The 18060-nt window shown below is 35.9% G+C and overlaps 1 protein-coding gene across 20 annotated transcripts in view; it reads left to right on the top strand.

Moving 5' to 3' along the window:
* LOC100393071 (BEN domain-containing protein 5) overlaps positions 1 to 18060 on the top strand; it is a 1596666-nt gene that overhangs the window by 785278 nt on the left and 793328 nt on the right. For all 20 annotated transcript variants that reach the window (XR_013520038.1, XM_078331670.1, XM_078331666.1 and 17 more), the window contains one exon: positions 5599 to 5693. Coding sequence is in view for 17 of the 20 variants with exons in the window: in XM_078331670.1 (XP_078187796.1) it covers positions 5599 to 5693 (95 nt within the window). In the remaining 3 variants the exon portion in view is untranslated. The remainder of the gene's footprint in view (positions 1 to 5598; positions 5694 to 18060) is intronic.

Raw genomic sequence — 18060 nt, 5'->3', positions numbered from 1 at the left:
TTAGCATTTGGTATGTTTTTGGAATGGCTGGTACTGGTTGTTCCTTTCTATGTGTAGTGCCTCTTTCAGGAGCTCTTGTAAAGCAGACCTGGTGGTGACAAAATCTCTGAATACTTGCTTGTTTGCAAAGGATTTTATTTTTCTTTCACTTAAGCTCAGTTTGGCTGGATATGAAATTCTGGGTTGAAAGTTCTTTTCTTTAAGGATGTTGAATATTGGCCCCCCGTCTCTTCTGGCTTGTAGTGTTTCTGCCAAGAGATCTGCTGTGAGTCTGATGGGCTTCCCTTTGTGGGTGACCTGACCTTTCTCTTTGGCTGCCCTTAGCATTTTCTCCTTTATTTCAACCTTGTTGAATCTGACGATTATGTGCCTTGGGGGTGCTCTTCTTGTGGAATATCTTCGTGATGTTCTCTGTATTTCCTGCATTTGAGTGTTGGCCTGCCTTGTTAGCTGGGGAAAATTTTCCTGGATAATGTCCTGAAGAGTATTTTCCAGCTTGGATTCATTCTCTTCATGACATTCTGGTACACCTATCAAACGTAGGTTAGGTCTTTTCACATAGTCCCACATTTCTTGGAGACTTTGTTCATTCCTTTTTGCACTTTTTTCTCTAATCTTTGCTTCTCATTTTATTTCATTGTGTTGATCTTTGACTTCTGATATGCTTTTTCTGCTTGGTCAATTCGGGTGTTGAAGCTTGTGCATGCTTTGTGAATTTCTCGTGTTGTGTTTTTCAGCTCCTTCAATTCACTCATATTCCTCTCTAAGTTGTTCATTCTTGTATTCATTTCTTTTTCAAGGTTCTTAGTTTCTTTGCATTGAGTTAGAACATGTTCTCTGAGCTCATGGAAATTTCTCATTACCCTCCTTCTGAAGTCTGATTCTGTCATTTCATCACATTCATTCTAGGTCCAGCTTTGTTCCCTTGCTGGTGAGGAGTTGTGGTCTTTTGTAGGAGGCAAGGTGTTCTGGTTTTGGGTGTTTTCCTAGTTTTTGCAGTGGTTTCTTCCCATCTTTTTGGATTTATCCACCTGTCATCTGAGTAGTTGCTGATTTTCCGATTGGGTCTCTGAGTAGACATGCAGATTGTTGATGATGAAGTATTTCTGTTTCTTAGTTTTCCTTCTAACAGTCTGGCCCCTCTGCTGTAGGGTTGCTGAGGTCCACTCCAGGCCCTGCTTGCCTGGGGAACTCCTGTAGCAGCTGCAGAACCATGAGGGTTGCTACCAGTTTCTTCTTCTACTATCTTTGTCCCTGAATGATGCCCGCCTAGTGTCAGTCTGATCAGTCCTTTGTGAGGTGACTCTTTGGATATATAGGGGTCAGGGAGCTGCTTGAGCAGACAGTCTGTACTTTATAGGAGCTCAAGTGCTGAGCTGTGAGCTCCGTTGTTCATTCAGAGCTGCTAAGCATGTACGTTTAAGTCTGGTGTAGCAGAACTCATAAAGCCCATTTTTTTTCCTCATGTGCTCTGTCCCGGGGAGTTAGGGCTTTATTTATGAGTATCCATTGCACTTTCCTCTGATTTACATTTTTTGATGATTAATGATGTTGACATGTTTTTCATATACGTCTTGTCCCTTTGTATATCTTCTTTTTAGAAATGTTTATTCAGGTGTTTTTCCCATTATTTATTTATTTATTTATTTATTTATTTATTTTTGCTGTTGAGTTGTTTGTGTTCCTTATATATTCTGTTTATTAATTTCTTGTAGGATGGATAGTCTAAAAATATTCTCTCCCATTCTGGAGGTTGGCTCTTCATTTTGTTAGTGGTTTTCATTGCTGAGCCTAAGTTTTTTAGCTTGTTGTAATCCCGTTAGAATAGTCTCTGAAACTAACGTGAACAACATTAAATGGGAAGTGTAGTTTTGATTGGACAAATGTATTGCATCTATGACAAGACAGAAAATTAAAGCCACTGTTTAGGACTGCATGCAGGCTCTTCACAATATCTTTACCCACATTGGACCACTCTTTGACCTATACGTGGAATGGAGCTTGCACATTTTTAGTAGTACCATGAAATCCTTGGTCAGGATGGCTGGTACTCCATTCCTCATATATGACTGTCTTGAAGATTATACCTACTCCTAGACTAACAGTGTACTGTGGTCACTGTTTGCAGAGCTCTGATATAGAGCATTATATTAATGAAATAAGAAACTTGGGTTAAAAATTTAAATCTAAAGAAAAACAAGAAAGCAAGAGAGAGAGAGAGGGAGAGAGGAAGGGAGGAAGGGAAGAAGGAAGGAGGTAGGGAGGGAAGGAAGGAAGGAGGGAAGGAAGGAAGGAGGGAAGGAAGGAAGGAAGGAAGGGAGAGAAGAAAGAAAGATATTGTAATGTACCAAAATATCTGACTTTACTGATGAGAAAGGAAAGTCTCAATAAATATTGAATACCTGTTTAGATCTAGGTACAATATACTAGGTGATTTACTTCCATAATCTTATAGATTCTTTTAACAACTGTGAGATACTGTTGCTATCTCAGTTTTGGAATATAAACAATCAATGTCCAGAAAAAAAAAGGAGTAATTATCTTTCTTAAACTCACAGAATATGTAGGGAACTGGGATTCAATCCCAAGTGTATCTGGCGAAAAAGTCTCTAATCTTATTCTTTTGTGTCAACAGACTTGGTTTAACTACTAGCTCTGCTACTTAATAGTTACATGCTTTTAGTTTGATTAATTGCAATGCCACTCCCTCATCTGTAAATAAGAGGTGACACATAGTTCCTGTTTCAAAAAGTTCATTATCCTCAAAACAGATGAGATAATGTATCAAATATCAGAATCTCTAGCGTAGGGCCCAAGCATCTTCCATTTTAAAAGCTATACAAGTGATTCTAACTTACAACTAGGTTATTCTAATATATAAAACATGGTTATAATGTGAATGAAGTGCTTAACTCAGAATTTGGTACATAGCTTGTGCTCAGAAATTATTATTATTGTTGTTGTGGTTGCCATTACCTTATAGATGCCACATCTTGTTATTTATTTTGAATAAAAACTAATGATTACATTTAAAATATGGAAATTCAGGCTTTCCTGCACTTTCTGCTACCATATACTTTTGATTCTCTCCACCACAAGCAATGCTGCTAAATGGCTGGAAAACATAAAACATACTTGAACAGGGAATGGTAAGAAATGATGTTACTTTTTCTATGTAATATTATAAAGAAGGTATAATTTTATGGTTAACACACCTACAGTTTAACTCCTACCTCTACCAATAGTTTGGGGATTTTTTGGGGGCAAGCCACTTTGCTTAAGTGTCAATTTCCTCACATCTAAAATCAGGCTGAAATAAGCAACTTTTGTTTATAAGTGGAGTAGACAAATAATATAGGATATTTTAAATATCTGGGAAATTTCCTAGACACAAAGTAGGATGTTAATGATCAGTAGATGTTTCACTTATTTCTCATTTCTTTTTTCTAGCCTCACATATTTATATCATTACTTTATTAGCTTACTCTCTGTATTAATCAATGATCCAGATCCTGAAAGTGCACTACGACTTCTAGGTTCACTGGAAGTGAATCTGACAACTGGAATCTCAGAAAAAAAGGGGGGATTATGCTCTATAAGGTTCAAAGGCCATTTGTTTAGTTAATATTGATTTTCTTTAATCAGATACTAGCCAAGACCCTGAGAGAAGTAATTTAATTGACAAAAGGCAGGTCTAGGTTATTAATAATGGAACAGCCTTGGACATTCTTGATGACTTAATTTAATGTTAAAGGGAAGTCTGAAACGAAAATGCCTAGATGGGGTAAATGGCTGGGTCTCTGAGGAGAAAGGAAAACACAAGTTATCCCTAAAAGCTTATTTCATGGGATAAAGCATTTTAGTATCCCGAGGAAATAGTTTTGATTTTCTCTTTTTAACAAAGCAAAATTTTAAACACTTGAATAATTACCATTAAATTTATTTTTTGCCTTTGGTAAATAGACTTGTTTAGGGTTATGGAACTTTGGAATCCTAGTGATTAACTTAAGAGTAAAAATCATGTACATCTTATCTGTTTATCCCCTGATTCAAATATCAGATCTCTCATCTACTAGCATGACTTCAATCAAGTTAGGTAACCTCTTTGAGCCATAGTTTCTACATTTATTAAATGAAGATGTAAATATTTATTTTTTATGGTTATAGGAGAATATTTCTGATGTTTAAAAAAGTATATAAAATTACTGGTATTTGATACTGTATAATACTTCAAATAATAAATATTTGTTGAATAAAATAATACATGAATTTCAATGCTTTTGTCTCTTTTACTGTCCCTGGATAGAAAGGCTAACCTGTGGTAACCTCTTGAAATCTTTTCTTCTCTCCAGCTATACTGACTGCTCTACCTCTAGCTCTCATCTTCTCCAATTTGAACTATTTCAGTGGTTTAAAGTGGCTTTTAATCACATTTCTCTTCTCTTTCATAATCTTACCTCCTTTCTTATGACAGAGTTGTTTGCTAAAACAAAGATCCGATCTTAACTATACTATCCTCTTGGAAAGGCATCTAGAATGCCATAATCACTCATTTTAAAGATAAGACCCAGAGTGGGGAGAGATTTACCCAAGTATCTATGGCACTATAAACGTATGCTGAGATTAGAGTTGAGCCTAGTACCCCGACCCCTAGTTGAAAATAACAAAGAGGGTACAAAAGAGGATATATATCCTCCGGTGCTAGTCAAAGGGGTTTCAAGTGGTTGTAGAATTTTTTCATTGCAATTTTGTTCTTAGTTACTATTTTTAGTGTTTTTGAACTTTAAATGTACTATTCTTACCCTTATGATAATATTATTTATTTTTTTTTTATTTTTTTCCGGGGGGTGGGGCGGGACGGAGTTTCGCTCTTGTTACCCAGGCTGGACTGCAATGGCGGCAATCTCGGCTCACTGCAACCTTCGCCTCCTGGGTTCAGGCAATTCTCCTGCCTCAGCCTCCTGAGTCGCTGGGATTACAGGCACGCGCCACCATGCCCAGCTAATTTTTTGTATTTTAGCAGAGACGGGGTTTCACCATGTCGACCAGGATGGTCTCGATCTCTTGACCTCGTGATCCACCCACCTCGGCATCCCAAAGTGCTGGGATTATAGGCTTGAGCCACCGCGCCCGGCCAATATTATTTATTTCTATGTAAATTCTACATCAGCCAAGAGAAAGGATACAATTAATAATAACTAAAACTTGATGGCATTCATTATGTACCAAGTATGGCTCCAAATACTGTACATATGTTAATTTAATTCTCATCAGAGCCCTATGAAATTGGTACTGTTGTTATTCCCATTTTTCAGATCAGGACACTGAAAAGATGTTCAGTAGCTTGGCAAGTTTACCCAATTCAAAAGCAGTAGAGTTGGTACTAAAGCTCAAGTTTCCAGGTTCCAGAGTTAATGCTTAACTGCTATGCTTAGCAAACACATTAGTCTCATGAACACTGTTTATTCTCACTATACAGTTGGCTGCTAGTCCATATGGCTTTCTTTAACCCTGCTTATTATTTCCTGTCTTAACTATCAGGAAGTAGCATTTGCATAGGATAGTCTTAAGATGAACTTCTCCCTCTTTCTTTTTCAGAGGGTCATTTTCAACATTGTTAACTTCAGTAAAACCAAGAGTCTCTACAGAGATGGGATGGCCCCTATGGTGAAATCTACCAGTAGACCAAAATGGTAAGTGATCTACAGAATAGAACCCCTTCGTGGTTAGAAAATTTGACCTAGTTCCCATAAATATATACACCTACTAGTGTACCCAAAGAAAATTAAAAATAATTTTTTAAAAGAAAATTTGACCCAGAGCTCAAGTTTATCTTCTGTACAGCTGGGGGTCATACTTTCTGTCACTGGAGAAGAATGAAGATGAGTTTCCATATGGCCATTGTTTGGGTACTGTTCTTGAGAATGTTGGAAAATGGTCCTGTGCTTGAATGACCACCATTGAATTATGAGAAAAGGCAGTCTGTCATTTGGTAAGCTTCCTGTCCCGTTTGGCTTTTATCATGGGATCTTTGGAAACATAATTAAAATTGTTTTTTTTTTCTAGCATAAGCATAGATTATATACAGTAACCTAGGAAGACATTAGGAACTACAGTTCAGTAGCTTTCTCTTGTTTTGCATAGTTTTTGTGGATTTTAAAGTTCTATTTGTACCATTGCTATAGTGAGGAAAAGGAGAGTTGGATAGGACTGGTTAATAACTGTAATAATGATGGTAATAATAACATTAATAATACTAGTAATAAAACTACTCCATTTACTAAAAACCCGTCTGTGTCAAATGCTTTATATTTGTTGTTACCATTTCCATAATTTTGCAAAGGAAATTTAAAATATCCCTATATTATGGATAAAAAAATTGAGGCTAGGGAAAGTTAAGTACTTTATGAAGACCATGAAGAGTAAGGGAATGCCCTGTATTATTTATGTTGCCCCATAATACCTTTTCTGCAAATTCATTCATTCATTTATTCATTCAACAAATATTGATTGAGTGTGACAAAATGAGAGCTTTTAAAGACAAAAGCCTAGTATTATTAATCTATTCATCTATCATACAGTAGGTGTTAAGTAAATACCCTTTAAAAAGAACTGAACTTGTTATGGGAATTTACATGTAAAGTGTGTGACACTTACTAAGTGCTCAATAAATGGTATCTATTATTAATAGTATGATATAAAATCCTATACAAATGCGAGGAATTGTTAATATTGTTCTAGTTTGATCTCTGTTCAAATATTAATGACTAGTGAGAAGATAGCCTCTGAATGTCTGTATTTATAGAAAACAAGCAGTTTATAAATATTGAATTGTGCTTTTATTTCCCAATGATACTTGGCAATTTTCTATAAATGTTGGGCTGAGCAGCTAAGGTTTATAAAAGTGTAGGCATTTGACAACAATAATGAAAACCATTTATTAAAGGTAAAAATATCTCCTTAGGCTTTTTTTTTTTTTTTTTTTTTGCTTTCCTGTATCAGATCAACTAATCTGCTGCTCCTTCTCTCAGTCTTTCTGGGTAAGGGATAGGCGTTTGCTTTGAGTCTCTGATTCCAGCCCAAGTAGATAATAATAGAAATCATTTCTTTGTTAATAGGCATATGTATAGATGAGTACTTTAAACCTTACAAGTAAAATATATGACTATTGATCTGCTCATGAGGGCCTTAGAAATGACATTGTATATCTTTTTCCATATTCTGTGTTGAGATCTTATACAGCAACAAGAATCACCATCCATTTTTCCCAAGTGTTAAGTTCTGGAGTCCTTTTTTTGTACTTTTGAAGATGCATAAGTCTTAATTATTTCACTGCTTTTTTTCTCATGAACTATGTTATGTCTTCCCTGTTATGGCATGTCTTCTCTGTTATGGCTTTTGACAAGATTTTGAAATATTAATGGGTCCTTGCATTTGGATTATGATTCTTTACAATTAAGTTGGTGCTCTTATGCAATGTTGACAGGCACTCAGTGGCAGCTATTATCCAGTAGTCATTGGACTCCTCTAGTGGTCTGAAAGAGCCTAAAGTTTCAGAATTGAGTTTGTTGTAGTTTATTAAGCCACTTAGGCATAAGGTACCGTAACATATTACATTGTTTGTATATGTAATGTGTCATTGTTTGTATATGTAATATCTCCTATTTTTTACCTTGCCATCCCCAGAACTTAGATACAAAGCTGCTTATGCTGCTTCAGAGTTTTCCTTTCCTCAAGCGAGATGTTTAGGTATTTTTTTTACTTCATAGGACTTTATTCAGCACCATCATGTGCTATGCACTGTTCTAGGTATTGGGATATAGAGAACATTGTGCTAAGAATCATTAGCACATAAAGTATGCAGTGGGATTAGAGAAGAGGAAGAAAATTATACTATTAAGGCCATGAGGAGAAAAGGAGACACTCTAAGGAGCAGGTGATATTTCAGCTATATCTCAAGGAATGGAAAGTGGATAAAGGAAATGGGATTCTGGGTGGAAGAAATAGCATGAAGAGCCATGCTACCTCTTTCCTGAGGCTCTGTTTTTTTACTGTAAAAAGTGCACAACAATACTTCCTCCCAGCATTGTTATAAGAAATGAATGTGAAAGAAAGTGTAAATATTTTTAAAGTCTGAAGTGCGTTATTATTTAAACAATTCCCTGTTTTTTCCTTTTCTTGTAATTCACCCAAGACTGATTATTATTTCTTCTTTTTCTCCCTCTTCCCTTTCTCCATTCCTTCTCCTTGTCAATAAATGCTTACTGAATAGTTAAAATGAACCAGGAACTGCGCAAAGCATTAAAACATAACAGTGACAAGAGAGATATGTTTAATGTTCTCATAGCTTACAGTCTACTATGCTAAACATTAAATATATAAGTCTAGTAACATATGATAACTGTTATAATGAGAAATTCATATACACCAAGGATAAGATACCTTCCTTAGGACGTATTGTTTATGCTGAGAGCTAAAACAGAATGTGTTTGAAGGCCAAAAAATGAGAGAGGACATTTTGTCTTTGATGAGAAAAAGCCAACATTATTGAAGCATTAAATTCTGAGGAGAAAGTGATTGGAGAAGTGATTGAGGTGAGCCTTATAAACCAAACTAAAGAGTTGGACTTGATTCTAATGACAATGGAAATAAATTAAAAGGATTAAATGGGGGCAAGACATGATCAGATTGGCAGTTTGGAAAGATCAGTCTTGCTGCTGAATGAAGAATATTTTGGAGAGGAGGAAAATTATTTGCATGTTTTTAAAATATACCTTAGACTACAGCTAATGATGGATTGGGTGGTAACTAGTCATAAAGAAGTGGATGGTTTTGAGGATTAACAGAAGATTGAATCAATTTAACTTTGTGATTGACTAGATGTAGAGAGTAAAAGAGAGGGAGGAGTCCTGGATGATTCCCAGATTCTTTGGCATGAGCAACAGAAGGGATGATGTCGTTTACTGAAGATAGGGACCGTAGGAGGAGAGACAATTTAGGAAGATTTGCCTGAATAAGGGAGATGATGAGTTCGGCCTGAGAAACATTAAGCTAGAAGTGCCTGGAAACATCCAATCAGACATGTCAGGTAGGCAGTACAGTATATTGGTAAGAAACTCAAGAGAGGAATCTGGAAGTACAGATTAAGGTATCATCAGTCTACAGGTGATAACCAGAATTGTAGGAGAAGATGTGATTCTCAGGGAGGCTGTGTGAAGAGAGTTTAGGATAAGGCTCTGAGAAATCCCTATATTTAAAGGCTAGGTAGAGGATAAGAGACCCACAAAGGAGGATGAGAGGAACTGGCCACAGAGATAGGAAACAAACAAACAAACAAGAAAATGTAGTGTCCTGAAACCAAAGACAGAAGGCTTTTTTAAGAGGGTGGAGTGACTAACATTGCCAACTACTATTTAGGTCAAAGATAATTAAAGCATGTAATGACATGAATGTCATTAGATGCTTTGTGAGTGCACTTTTAGTGATCTGGTTGGTGGTAGGAGTTCAAGCCAAAGTGTGTAGATGGAGTAAGTTAGAGGATGAAGAATGTAGGAAGAAATGGAGACAATAAATATGGATAGCTCTCTCAAACATTTGGCTGCAAAATTAAATGAAAAAGATACAGGCTTATAAAATAGACAGCAGGTAAACATAATTTTAACATTCTTTGAATGAAATGCAGTTATAGAGGTATGCACACGTAGCAATAGATTCACAGTTTCTATAAGTCTTAATGTAGCAATGTTTAGACTTGCTCCTGTTAAAATTTTAAAATTTTGAAATTAATTGTATCTTTTCTGAAATAATGGAGGCTTTACTCTATTGTTAAAAAATTACTATTTCATTTGATAAATTATAAATTTATAAATACTTTGTAGAACACAGTCATACTTGAATTGTTTTCTCACAGCTAAAAATGTCATACGTTTAAATTAAATTTTATCCCTGTTCCACTTATACCTATTCTCTTTTTCTGTCTTATTTTTAATATTGCACTTACTACCATTCAACAAACTATAATATATTCTTTATTTTATTTTCTGTCTCCCCCTCTATTGCAAAGTAAGCACTATAGGTGTCAGGATTGTTGTCATTTGTGTACACTTCTATACTTCTTGCATCTAGAACTGTGCCTGGTACATAACAGGTATTCAATAAATATTTGGTTATAATTCATTCATTCATTCATTCCATTTCCACCACTAAACCTAATGATTATTTTTAATTTTACATTTTCCTTTTTTTCTTACATACATTTTAACACAGAAGCAATTAAATGTATATACTCATTTGTATGCTGATATTTTCATTTAACATTGTATTAGAATTTTTTGAAATATTTTTCTCTAAGTGTTAATCATACTATATTTGAATAATAATTATTTTTCCTTTTTTTTTTTAATTGTATTTTAGGTTTTGGGGTATATGTGAAGAACATGCAAGATTGTTGCATAGGTACACACTTGGCAGTGTGATCTGCTGCCTTTTTTACTTTTTTAATGTATCATTCCCTGTATCATATTTCTATTTCTGGGCATTTGGATTTCACATATTTTTCTGAAGTATAATAAATAATAAATACCAGATAGGTTTTAGGTTTGTTAAATTATTTTTTACAAGCAGCTTCTAAGAGATAGACTATAGAGTAAATGTCTATAAACTCGTTATAATATATGTTTTCTAAAAATGTACCAATTTAAAATGCTGCAATTGGTCTGCCACTGCATCAGTTTTAGTGCAATTTGGACAGCATTAAAAATTGACATTGAAAAGAAATGGTTACTTTAGAAGCTGTAAAATGATCTTTGTGGTTGTTTCATTTAAATTTTGTATATGATTCTGGGACATGATGGATTAGACACACTTCTCTCTATTTCTAGAGTGCGGCTAAAACTATACACAGCATTTATGAGACAAATATGGAAATCTCAAAGGTGGAGAGAAAGGGAAGACTATTTCGGTTCCTCAGTGTTATAATGGAGCAAGCATAGAAAGTCAACACCAAAACAAAAGTATGCCAAATTGCAGGGTGTTTATTGCCGGCAGCCACAGAGGACTCCTGTGTCTCCAACCCATGGCCCCGAAAGGAGAGTGTCAAGACCTTTTATACCCGTAAAACCACCTCGGGAGTGAGGGTGAGGGGCGGGGGTGGTGGTGAGGGGTTCCAGACATTCCGAGGGCTAGTGGATTCTGTAAATCACCTTCTGGGCGGACATGAGAGTGAGGGACTCTGGACATTCCAGTGGATTCCTGGGTGAAGAGGAGGGTGAGGGGCTCAGCACATTCTAAGAGCCAGGGGACTTTTGACATTCTGATTGTTACTTAAGTGGTTCACAAAAGTCAAGATAAGCCTTTGTTTACACATTGTCTGAGTAGGGTGGAAATTACAGTCCTTAATTACTTATTACAAGTCGCTGGGGCCAAGATGTCGTGGTTTTGGACTGCTTGCCTGTTACATTTGGGTTACAGAGAGCAGTTTCAACAGCTGGGGTATGGTTGAGGTATGCAGGTTTATGGGGCTTTTTACTTTGCTACATCAGGACCTACAAAATGACATCATGTGAGTTCTATGGGTTTCCTTTTTGCTACATGTATGACAAAATAGTTGCTAGAGAAGCTGGCAACCTGAAGATGCCACAGGTACAGACAAATAAAAGATGCTCCCCAAAATATTTTCATACTAAATAAAGGACCAGAAAAGGGACAGGCTAGCATGAGAGATTATTGTGAGACAGTGATCACCTACTCCAGCCAAACACAAAGGGGAAAAAAACCCTGCATCCACATTTCTACTTTCACCAACAAAGGGCTGGTGGGTAGCACAGACTTTTTTCTTTACCACTCCCCACCCCCTAATAGGTGGTGTCAGAAAGAAGTAAGAAACAGGACTTTAATTCTGCTGGGTAGTAATGAATTCCCTCCTTCCTCTTCATGGTGTCAGATTACATGGGGAATGTGACCTTCCACCACCCACTTAAGGGTGGGCTCAATAGCTGAGAACAGAAGACAGAGAAGAGAATAAATGAATGTGAATATGAAACAATAGAAGTTACCCATTGTAAACAAAAAAGAAAAGAAAAGACTTAAAAGAAAAATGAACAGAGCCTCAGGGACCTATGGGACACTAACAAAAGATTATAGCATTTATGCCATTGGAGTTTCAGAAAGATAGGAGAGAGTGAAACGGAAAATATGTTTAAAATGAATGAAATCATCCCAAATTTTGCAAAACAAATAAACTTACAAATTCATGAAACCAGGTGAACCGCAAACAGAAAATCCATGCCAAGAAATGTTATAATCAAATATGTGAAAATTAAAGACAAAGAAAGAATCTTGAAAACAGTAGAGAAAAATGATACCTTATCAAAAGGAAAAAAATGAAATACAGCAGACTTCACATCAGAAACTACTGAGGCCTGAGTAATGTGGCACAATGTTTTTGAAATACTAAAAGAAAAGAACTGTCAACCCAGACTCTTATTGAGCAAAAATATCCATTCGCAATAAAAAAGAGATCAAGACATTCTAGATAAAATAAAACTAAAGGTATTTGTTGCCAGCATACCTATTCTAAAAGAATGGATAAAGGAATTTCTTCAAACAGAAAGAAAATTTTAAAAGGACTCTTGGTATATCAGGAAGAAACAACAATAAGAATAAAAATATAGATAAATACAATAGACTTTTCTTTTTTGTGTTTTCTAAATATGCCTCATATTGAAGCAAAAATTATAACACTGACATGGTTCTAGGTATATGTAGTAAAAATATTTAACACAATTACATATGGAAAGGTAAAAGGACTTAAAATGAGGTAGGATTTCTACACCTCACTCAAGTTGGTAAATGTCAACACCAGTAGATTGTGATAGGTTTTACAGGTTTTATATATATATAGCAATATTGAAGAAAAAGGAGATGAGTGACTCTATTAGTCTGTTTTTATGCTGCTGATAAAGACATACTTAAGACTGATAAGAAAAAGAGGTTTAATCGACTTACAGTTCCGCATGGCTGGGGAGGTCTCAGAGTCATGGCAGAAGGTAAAGAGGACCAAGTCATATCTTACATGGATGGTGGCAGGCAAAGAGTGAGCTTGTGCAGGAAGACTCCCGTTTTTTTAAATCACATCTCATGATTCACTATCGGGAGAACAACACAGGAGAGAATCACCCTTATGATTCAATTACCCCCCACTGGGTTCTTCCATAACATGTGAGAATTGTGGGAGTTACAGTTCAAGATGAGATTTGAGTGGGGACACAGCCAAACCATATCATTGACTATAAAGGGGTGGCATATTGGAGATTTTTTGGTAATGGGATAATTATATATCTTGATTGTGGTGGTGGTTACATGTGACAAAATGATATAGAACTAAACATAAATATTGTACCAGTGTAAATGTCCTGGTTTGATATTGTGTTATAGTAATAAAAGATACAGGCTTTGGGGAATGTTTAGGGGAAACATGGTGAAGAGTACACAAATCTCTCTGAACTATTTTCCCAAATTCATGAGAACTTCGAATTATCTCCAAACAAAAAGCAACAAAATAAAACCCACATTACTTCATCTAACAACCTTCTCTCTACAAAAAATGGCCCAAAAGCATACAAATATTTTATAGAATGTCCAAAATCCTGGAAGGATCTGAGACTTCCCAGAGATTGAACGAGGGGTGAGAAGACACATGGAGAGGAGCCCTTTATAGCTATACATGTAACAAAATGAAGAACTCTAGAAATCCTTCAGAATGAGCTGTTTGCTGTGGCTAACACTTGTAATCCCAGCTCTTTGGAAGACCAACATGGGTGGATTGCTTGAGGTCAGGAGTTTGTGACCAGCCTAGCCGACGTAGTGAAACCCCACCTCTAATAAAAAAAATTAGCCAGGCATGGTGTTGGGCACCTATAATCCCATCTACTCAGGAGGGTGAGGCAGAAGAATCATTTGTACCTGGGAGGAGGAGGTTGCAGTGAGCCAAGATAATTGCCACTGCACTCCAGACTGAGCGACACAAGTGAGACTCCATCTAAAAAATAAATAAATAAATAAATAAATAAATAAATATCTTTCAAAATGAGTAATTTAACCTGAGAAAAAGAGACATGATCAACTAGACATAGGGTAGTGTGGTGGCAGTAATACAGACTTGAGTTTATATTTTATCTCTGGGAATTAACTCATGGAATGAGCCAGGAGTAAGTAACTTAACCTCTCTGAGCCACCACTTTCTCACACAGAGAACAGCGAGGTTGTCCACTCCAGATGATTTTTCATACTGTGCTCCCTGGAGAGTTCTTGTACAGGTCAAGGAAGAAACCCAGGGAAGATGTAGGCTGGCCTTTTCTATTTCCACCAGAGTGGATATGCTTTTGTCTGCTCCCCTTATAAGTGATCTGAATCAATTTTTAAAAAAGAGATACACAATTTTCTTCTTCTCTATATATAAAATAGAGATTATTACCCAAAGTCTTTTCATCTGGAGAAATAGAAAATAGAAGATATATGGCTTACTTAAGTAAGTACACAACAGAGCCTTGGGCCCACATGGGACTGATTTGCAGGCCAATCATTTTCCTGAATGTGTTCACACTGCTTTTGTTTGCCTTTACTCCTGGAAAAGGGGATGAAATGTGACAACTTGATGCAGGGAAAAAGCACTGGCTTTGCCATCAAACAGTCAAACCCAGGTTCAAATCTTAACTCCTGCCCTGGGGCAACAGGAATAATAGCTACCATTAGTTAACTCTAAATAATATAGGGATTGTGCTATTGTGTTGCTTGAATTCTCTCTCCCATAGCAGACAGGCCAGAACATGAGTGAGAAAACCTAGTATCTGTGAGATGTGGTGCTGTTATACTGACATTTTAGAAGGAAGGAGCTGAGCCTTACTGATCACCTACCCCAATCCCTTTATTTTGCACACACAAAGAAACTAAGGCTGGGAGAAGTATTTATCTAAGTATTCCAACCACCATACAAGAATGAGTTTTGAACCCAGGCCTTCTAATATTTTTCCACAATGTGTAACAGCCTACATAATGCTTTGTTGTCACAAAATGATTTTGCATCCTGATACTATCATAGTAGCTTTAAGAGACAGAAAAATCAGAGATTGTCATGACCACTTTACAGGTGAAGAAACCAGGTCTCAAAAAAGGGTTTCACCACTAGTCAGGAGGCAGATCGAGAACTCTGTCCCAAATCTCAATGACCCTTAGCTATGCTGTTTCTGTTACCTACTCCTGACTCATAGGGTGATCAACCAGTCTGGTTTCCCTGGAACTCTGGGATTTCCTGAGATGTAGGAGTTAATGCTGTAGTTTTAAATTGGGAATGTCCCTGGAGAAAATAAAGACAAATTGGTTACCCAACTTCTGAGTGAGCAGGAAGAAATGAAAATTTAGGGAGGCAACTATAGATACAAAACAGGGAAAACAAAACACAAAGGCCACAAAAAACAAATTGGCATATTCCACTGATACTCTAATCAGTTTTCTCATTAATCTCCCGGCTTTTTCTACCTGTAGACATCCTATGCATCAATGCTCTTTTATATGCCTCAAACCTTGCACATATTTTCCCTATGCCTGAAATACATTCACATGCTCACTTCTTCTTTTTCCCTAGAGGACTTCTATGTATGATTCAATGTATGTCTTCTATATAGGCCTTATCTTAGATATCATTTCTTTGTAAAAGCTTCGTCATTTGAATTATCAAGATGGAATTAGGTGCCCAAATACATAGCTTCCTCCTGTCAATGCAATGCTGTATCATATTTTCCTATGGATTTACTTCCTTCCTTTCCAATTTTAAGTTCCTTGGGGGCATGACAAATATATTTTTCATGTCCCACTGACTGCCTATATTTGGGTAGGCCAACTGTAATATTAGATTGGTCATAAAAATATCTAATGGATCAAGCAAATGCAAATTTATTTCTTCAACACAAATAGCTGAACAGGGCAGCTGTCAACAAAACCATCATTCAGGAACTCAGGCTATCATCTTCAATGCATAGCTTCCAGAGTCACCTGGGCATCATCTCTATTCTAGCCAGCCAGATAGGGGAAAATGTAGAAAGAACCCACATGGAAGCTTTTTATTAGTAGTGCTGGAAGTGGTTTATATCACTTTCAGTCAAATTCTATTGGCTAAAATGTAGGTTAATCGCCACATCTAACTCTAAAGGAATTTGTGAAATGACATTTAGTTGTGTGTGCAGGAAGAAGAGGAGAGCATGGATTTTGGTAGTTAGCTGGTAGAGTCTGTTTCACTTCAAATACTCAGATATTTATTAAATGATTGAATGAATTCATCCTTAATAGCACACATCATATATTATTGTCTCCATAAAGAATTTCCTAATTCTACCAAAAAAAATACTAAGTCTGAACCATTTTTTATGGCACTTAACCTTACTCTGCCTAAATTGCAGTTCTTTGTGCACATATGTCATCTGCCATCAAAAATTCCGATTGCGAATTCCATGACAGTGTCTGTTACATGAAACAGTGAGGTCCAATAGGAAAACCATTGACTTTGGAGTCATACAGCCTCAATCTGAGTACCAGTTCTGCCAATCTCGGCAGTTTCCTTGGCCCTCTGAACTTTAGTTCTTGTTATTGATATTCACTGGTCTATTTCTTTTGGGCTTCTACTAATCTTTTCGGTTATAAATCAACACTTTGAATTGCCTTTCAGTCAATATTAACTTTTAAGCATGATAATTAGATCAGATTAAATTTATTTGGGGCCATATGTTTACCTTTTAGGGTAATTAAGTGGTTGGACTAGGAACAGAAACCAGGGGATTTCCAAGGGCCATATTTTTCCTGTGACTTACGAAGTCAAAGTATGAACAGACATTTACCCCTACTAGATTTGGGGCTTCAGATTTGGGATGATGAAAGAAATAATCAGAGATATTCTGAAAGGTTAGTTTTTAAGGATGTTCATTGCAGTGTACATTATAATTGGGAAAAATTATAAATTGTCTAATTACCCATCAGTAGTGATGGGTTAAATATATTTGGAGCATCCTAAGATGAAGTAATTAAATTCTTTTAAATAAAAGAATATTTAAAAACAAAGCTAAGTATCATGTATATATTTAAAGATATAAACAAATATTTTTTAGTGGTTTATCTGGATATTTTGAGTGTGTTTTTTTGTGTGTGTGTCCTTTTTTATTATCTGCAAAATATTTAAAAATAAATATTGACTTTCATAATTTTAAATTTATTTATGATTAACAAAACAAAAAACCAGAAAGTTGGCAGTACCCTCTGATTTTCTGTAGTCCTTTGATGAAGATCATATTCTTGAGTCCAAAGTTACTCAGATTATTAATGTTGGAAAGACCCTTGAATTTAGGGTTTATAATTTTGCTATCTCTCCAAATGTGCCAACCAGATCTGGGTCTGATCAAGTTTCTCTCTTTTAGTTTAATAAAGACTTTATCAAGATATAATTAATATACTATATAGCTCACTTATCTAAAGTGTACATTTAATGTTTTTAATATGCCCAGAATTGTGCAAGCATCACTGTAATTAATTTTAGAACATTTTTATCACTCCCCTGATGGAAACCTGTATATACTATTAGCTATTCCCATTTACCCAACCTCCCAGCATTTATGATGGAGTTACAACCTGATAAACCCCTCATAAGTTGAAAATATTGAAAGTCAAAACTGCATTTAAGACATCTAAGCTACTTCACACCATAGCTTAGTCTGTCCTACAGTAATGTGCTCAGAACACTTAACAACAGCCTACAGTTGTATAAAGTCATGTAACACAATTCTGATTTTATAATAAAGTGTTGAATATCTTATATAACTTATTGAATAGTATAATGAAAATGAAAAACAGAATGCCTGTATGGGTACCTGAAATACAGTTTTTACTAAATGTGTATCACTTTCACACCATCATGAAATCAAATACTCCTAAGGTGAACCGTCATAAGTTAGAGACTGTTTGTATTTTGTACTGTGTATGATGTATGTGTGTGTGAGGTGAATGTGGTATGTATGGATT

Source organism: Callithrix jacchus, chromosome 7 (assembly GCF_049354715.1).
Source record: "Callithrix jacchus isolate 240 chromosome 7, calJac240_pri, whole genome shotgun sequence".
Classification (NCBI taxonomy): Eukaryota; Metazoa; Chordata; class Mammalia; order Primates; family Cebidae; genus Callithrix; species Callithrix jacchus.
Note: the sequence above shows the minus strand (reverse complement) of the source record. Positions and strands in the feature narration are given on the sequence as shown.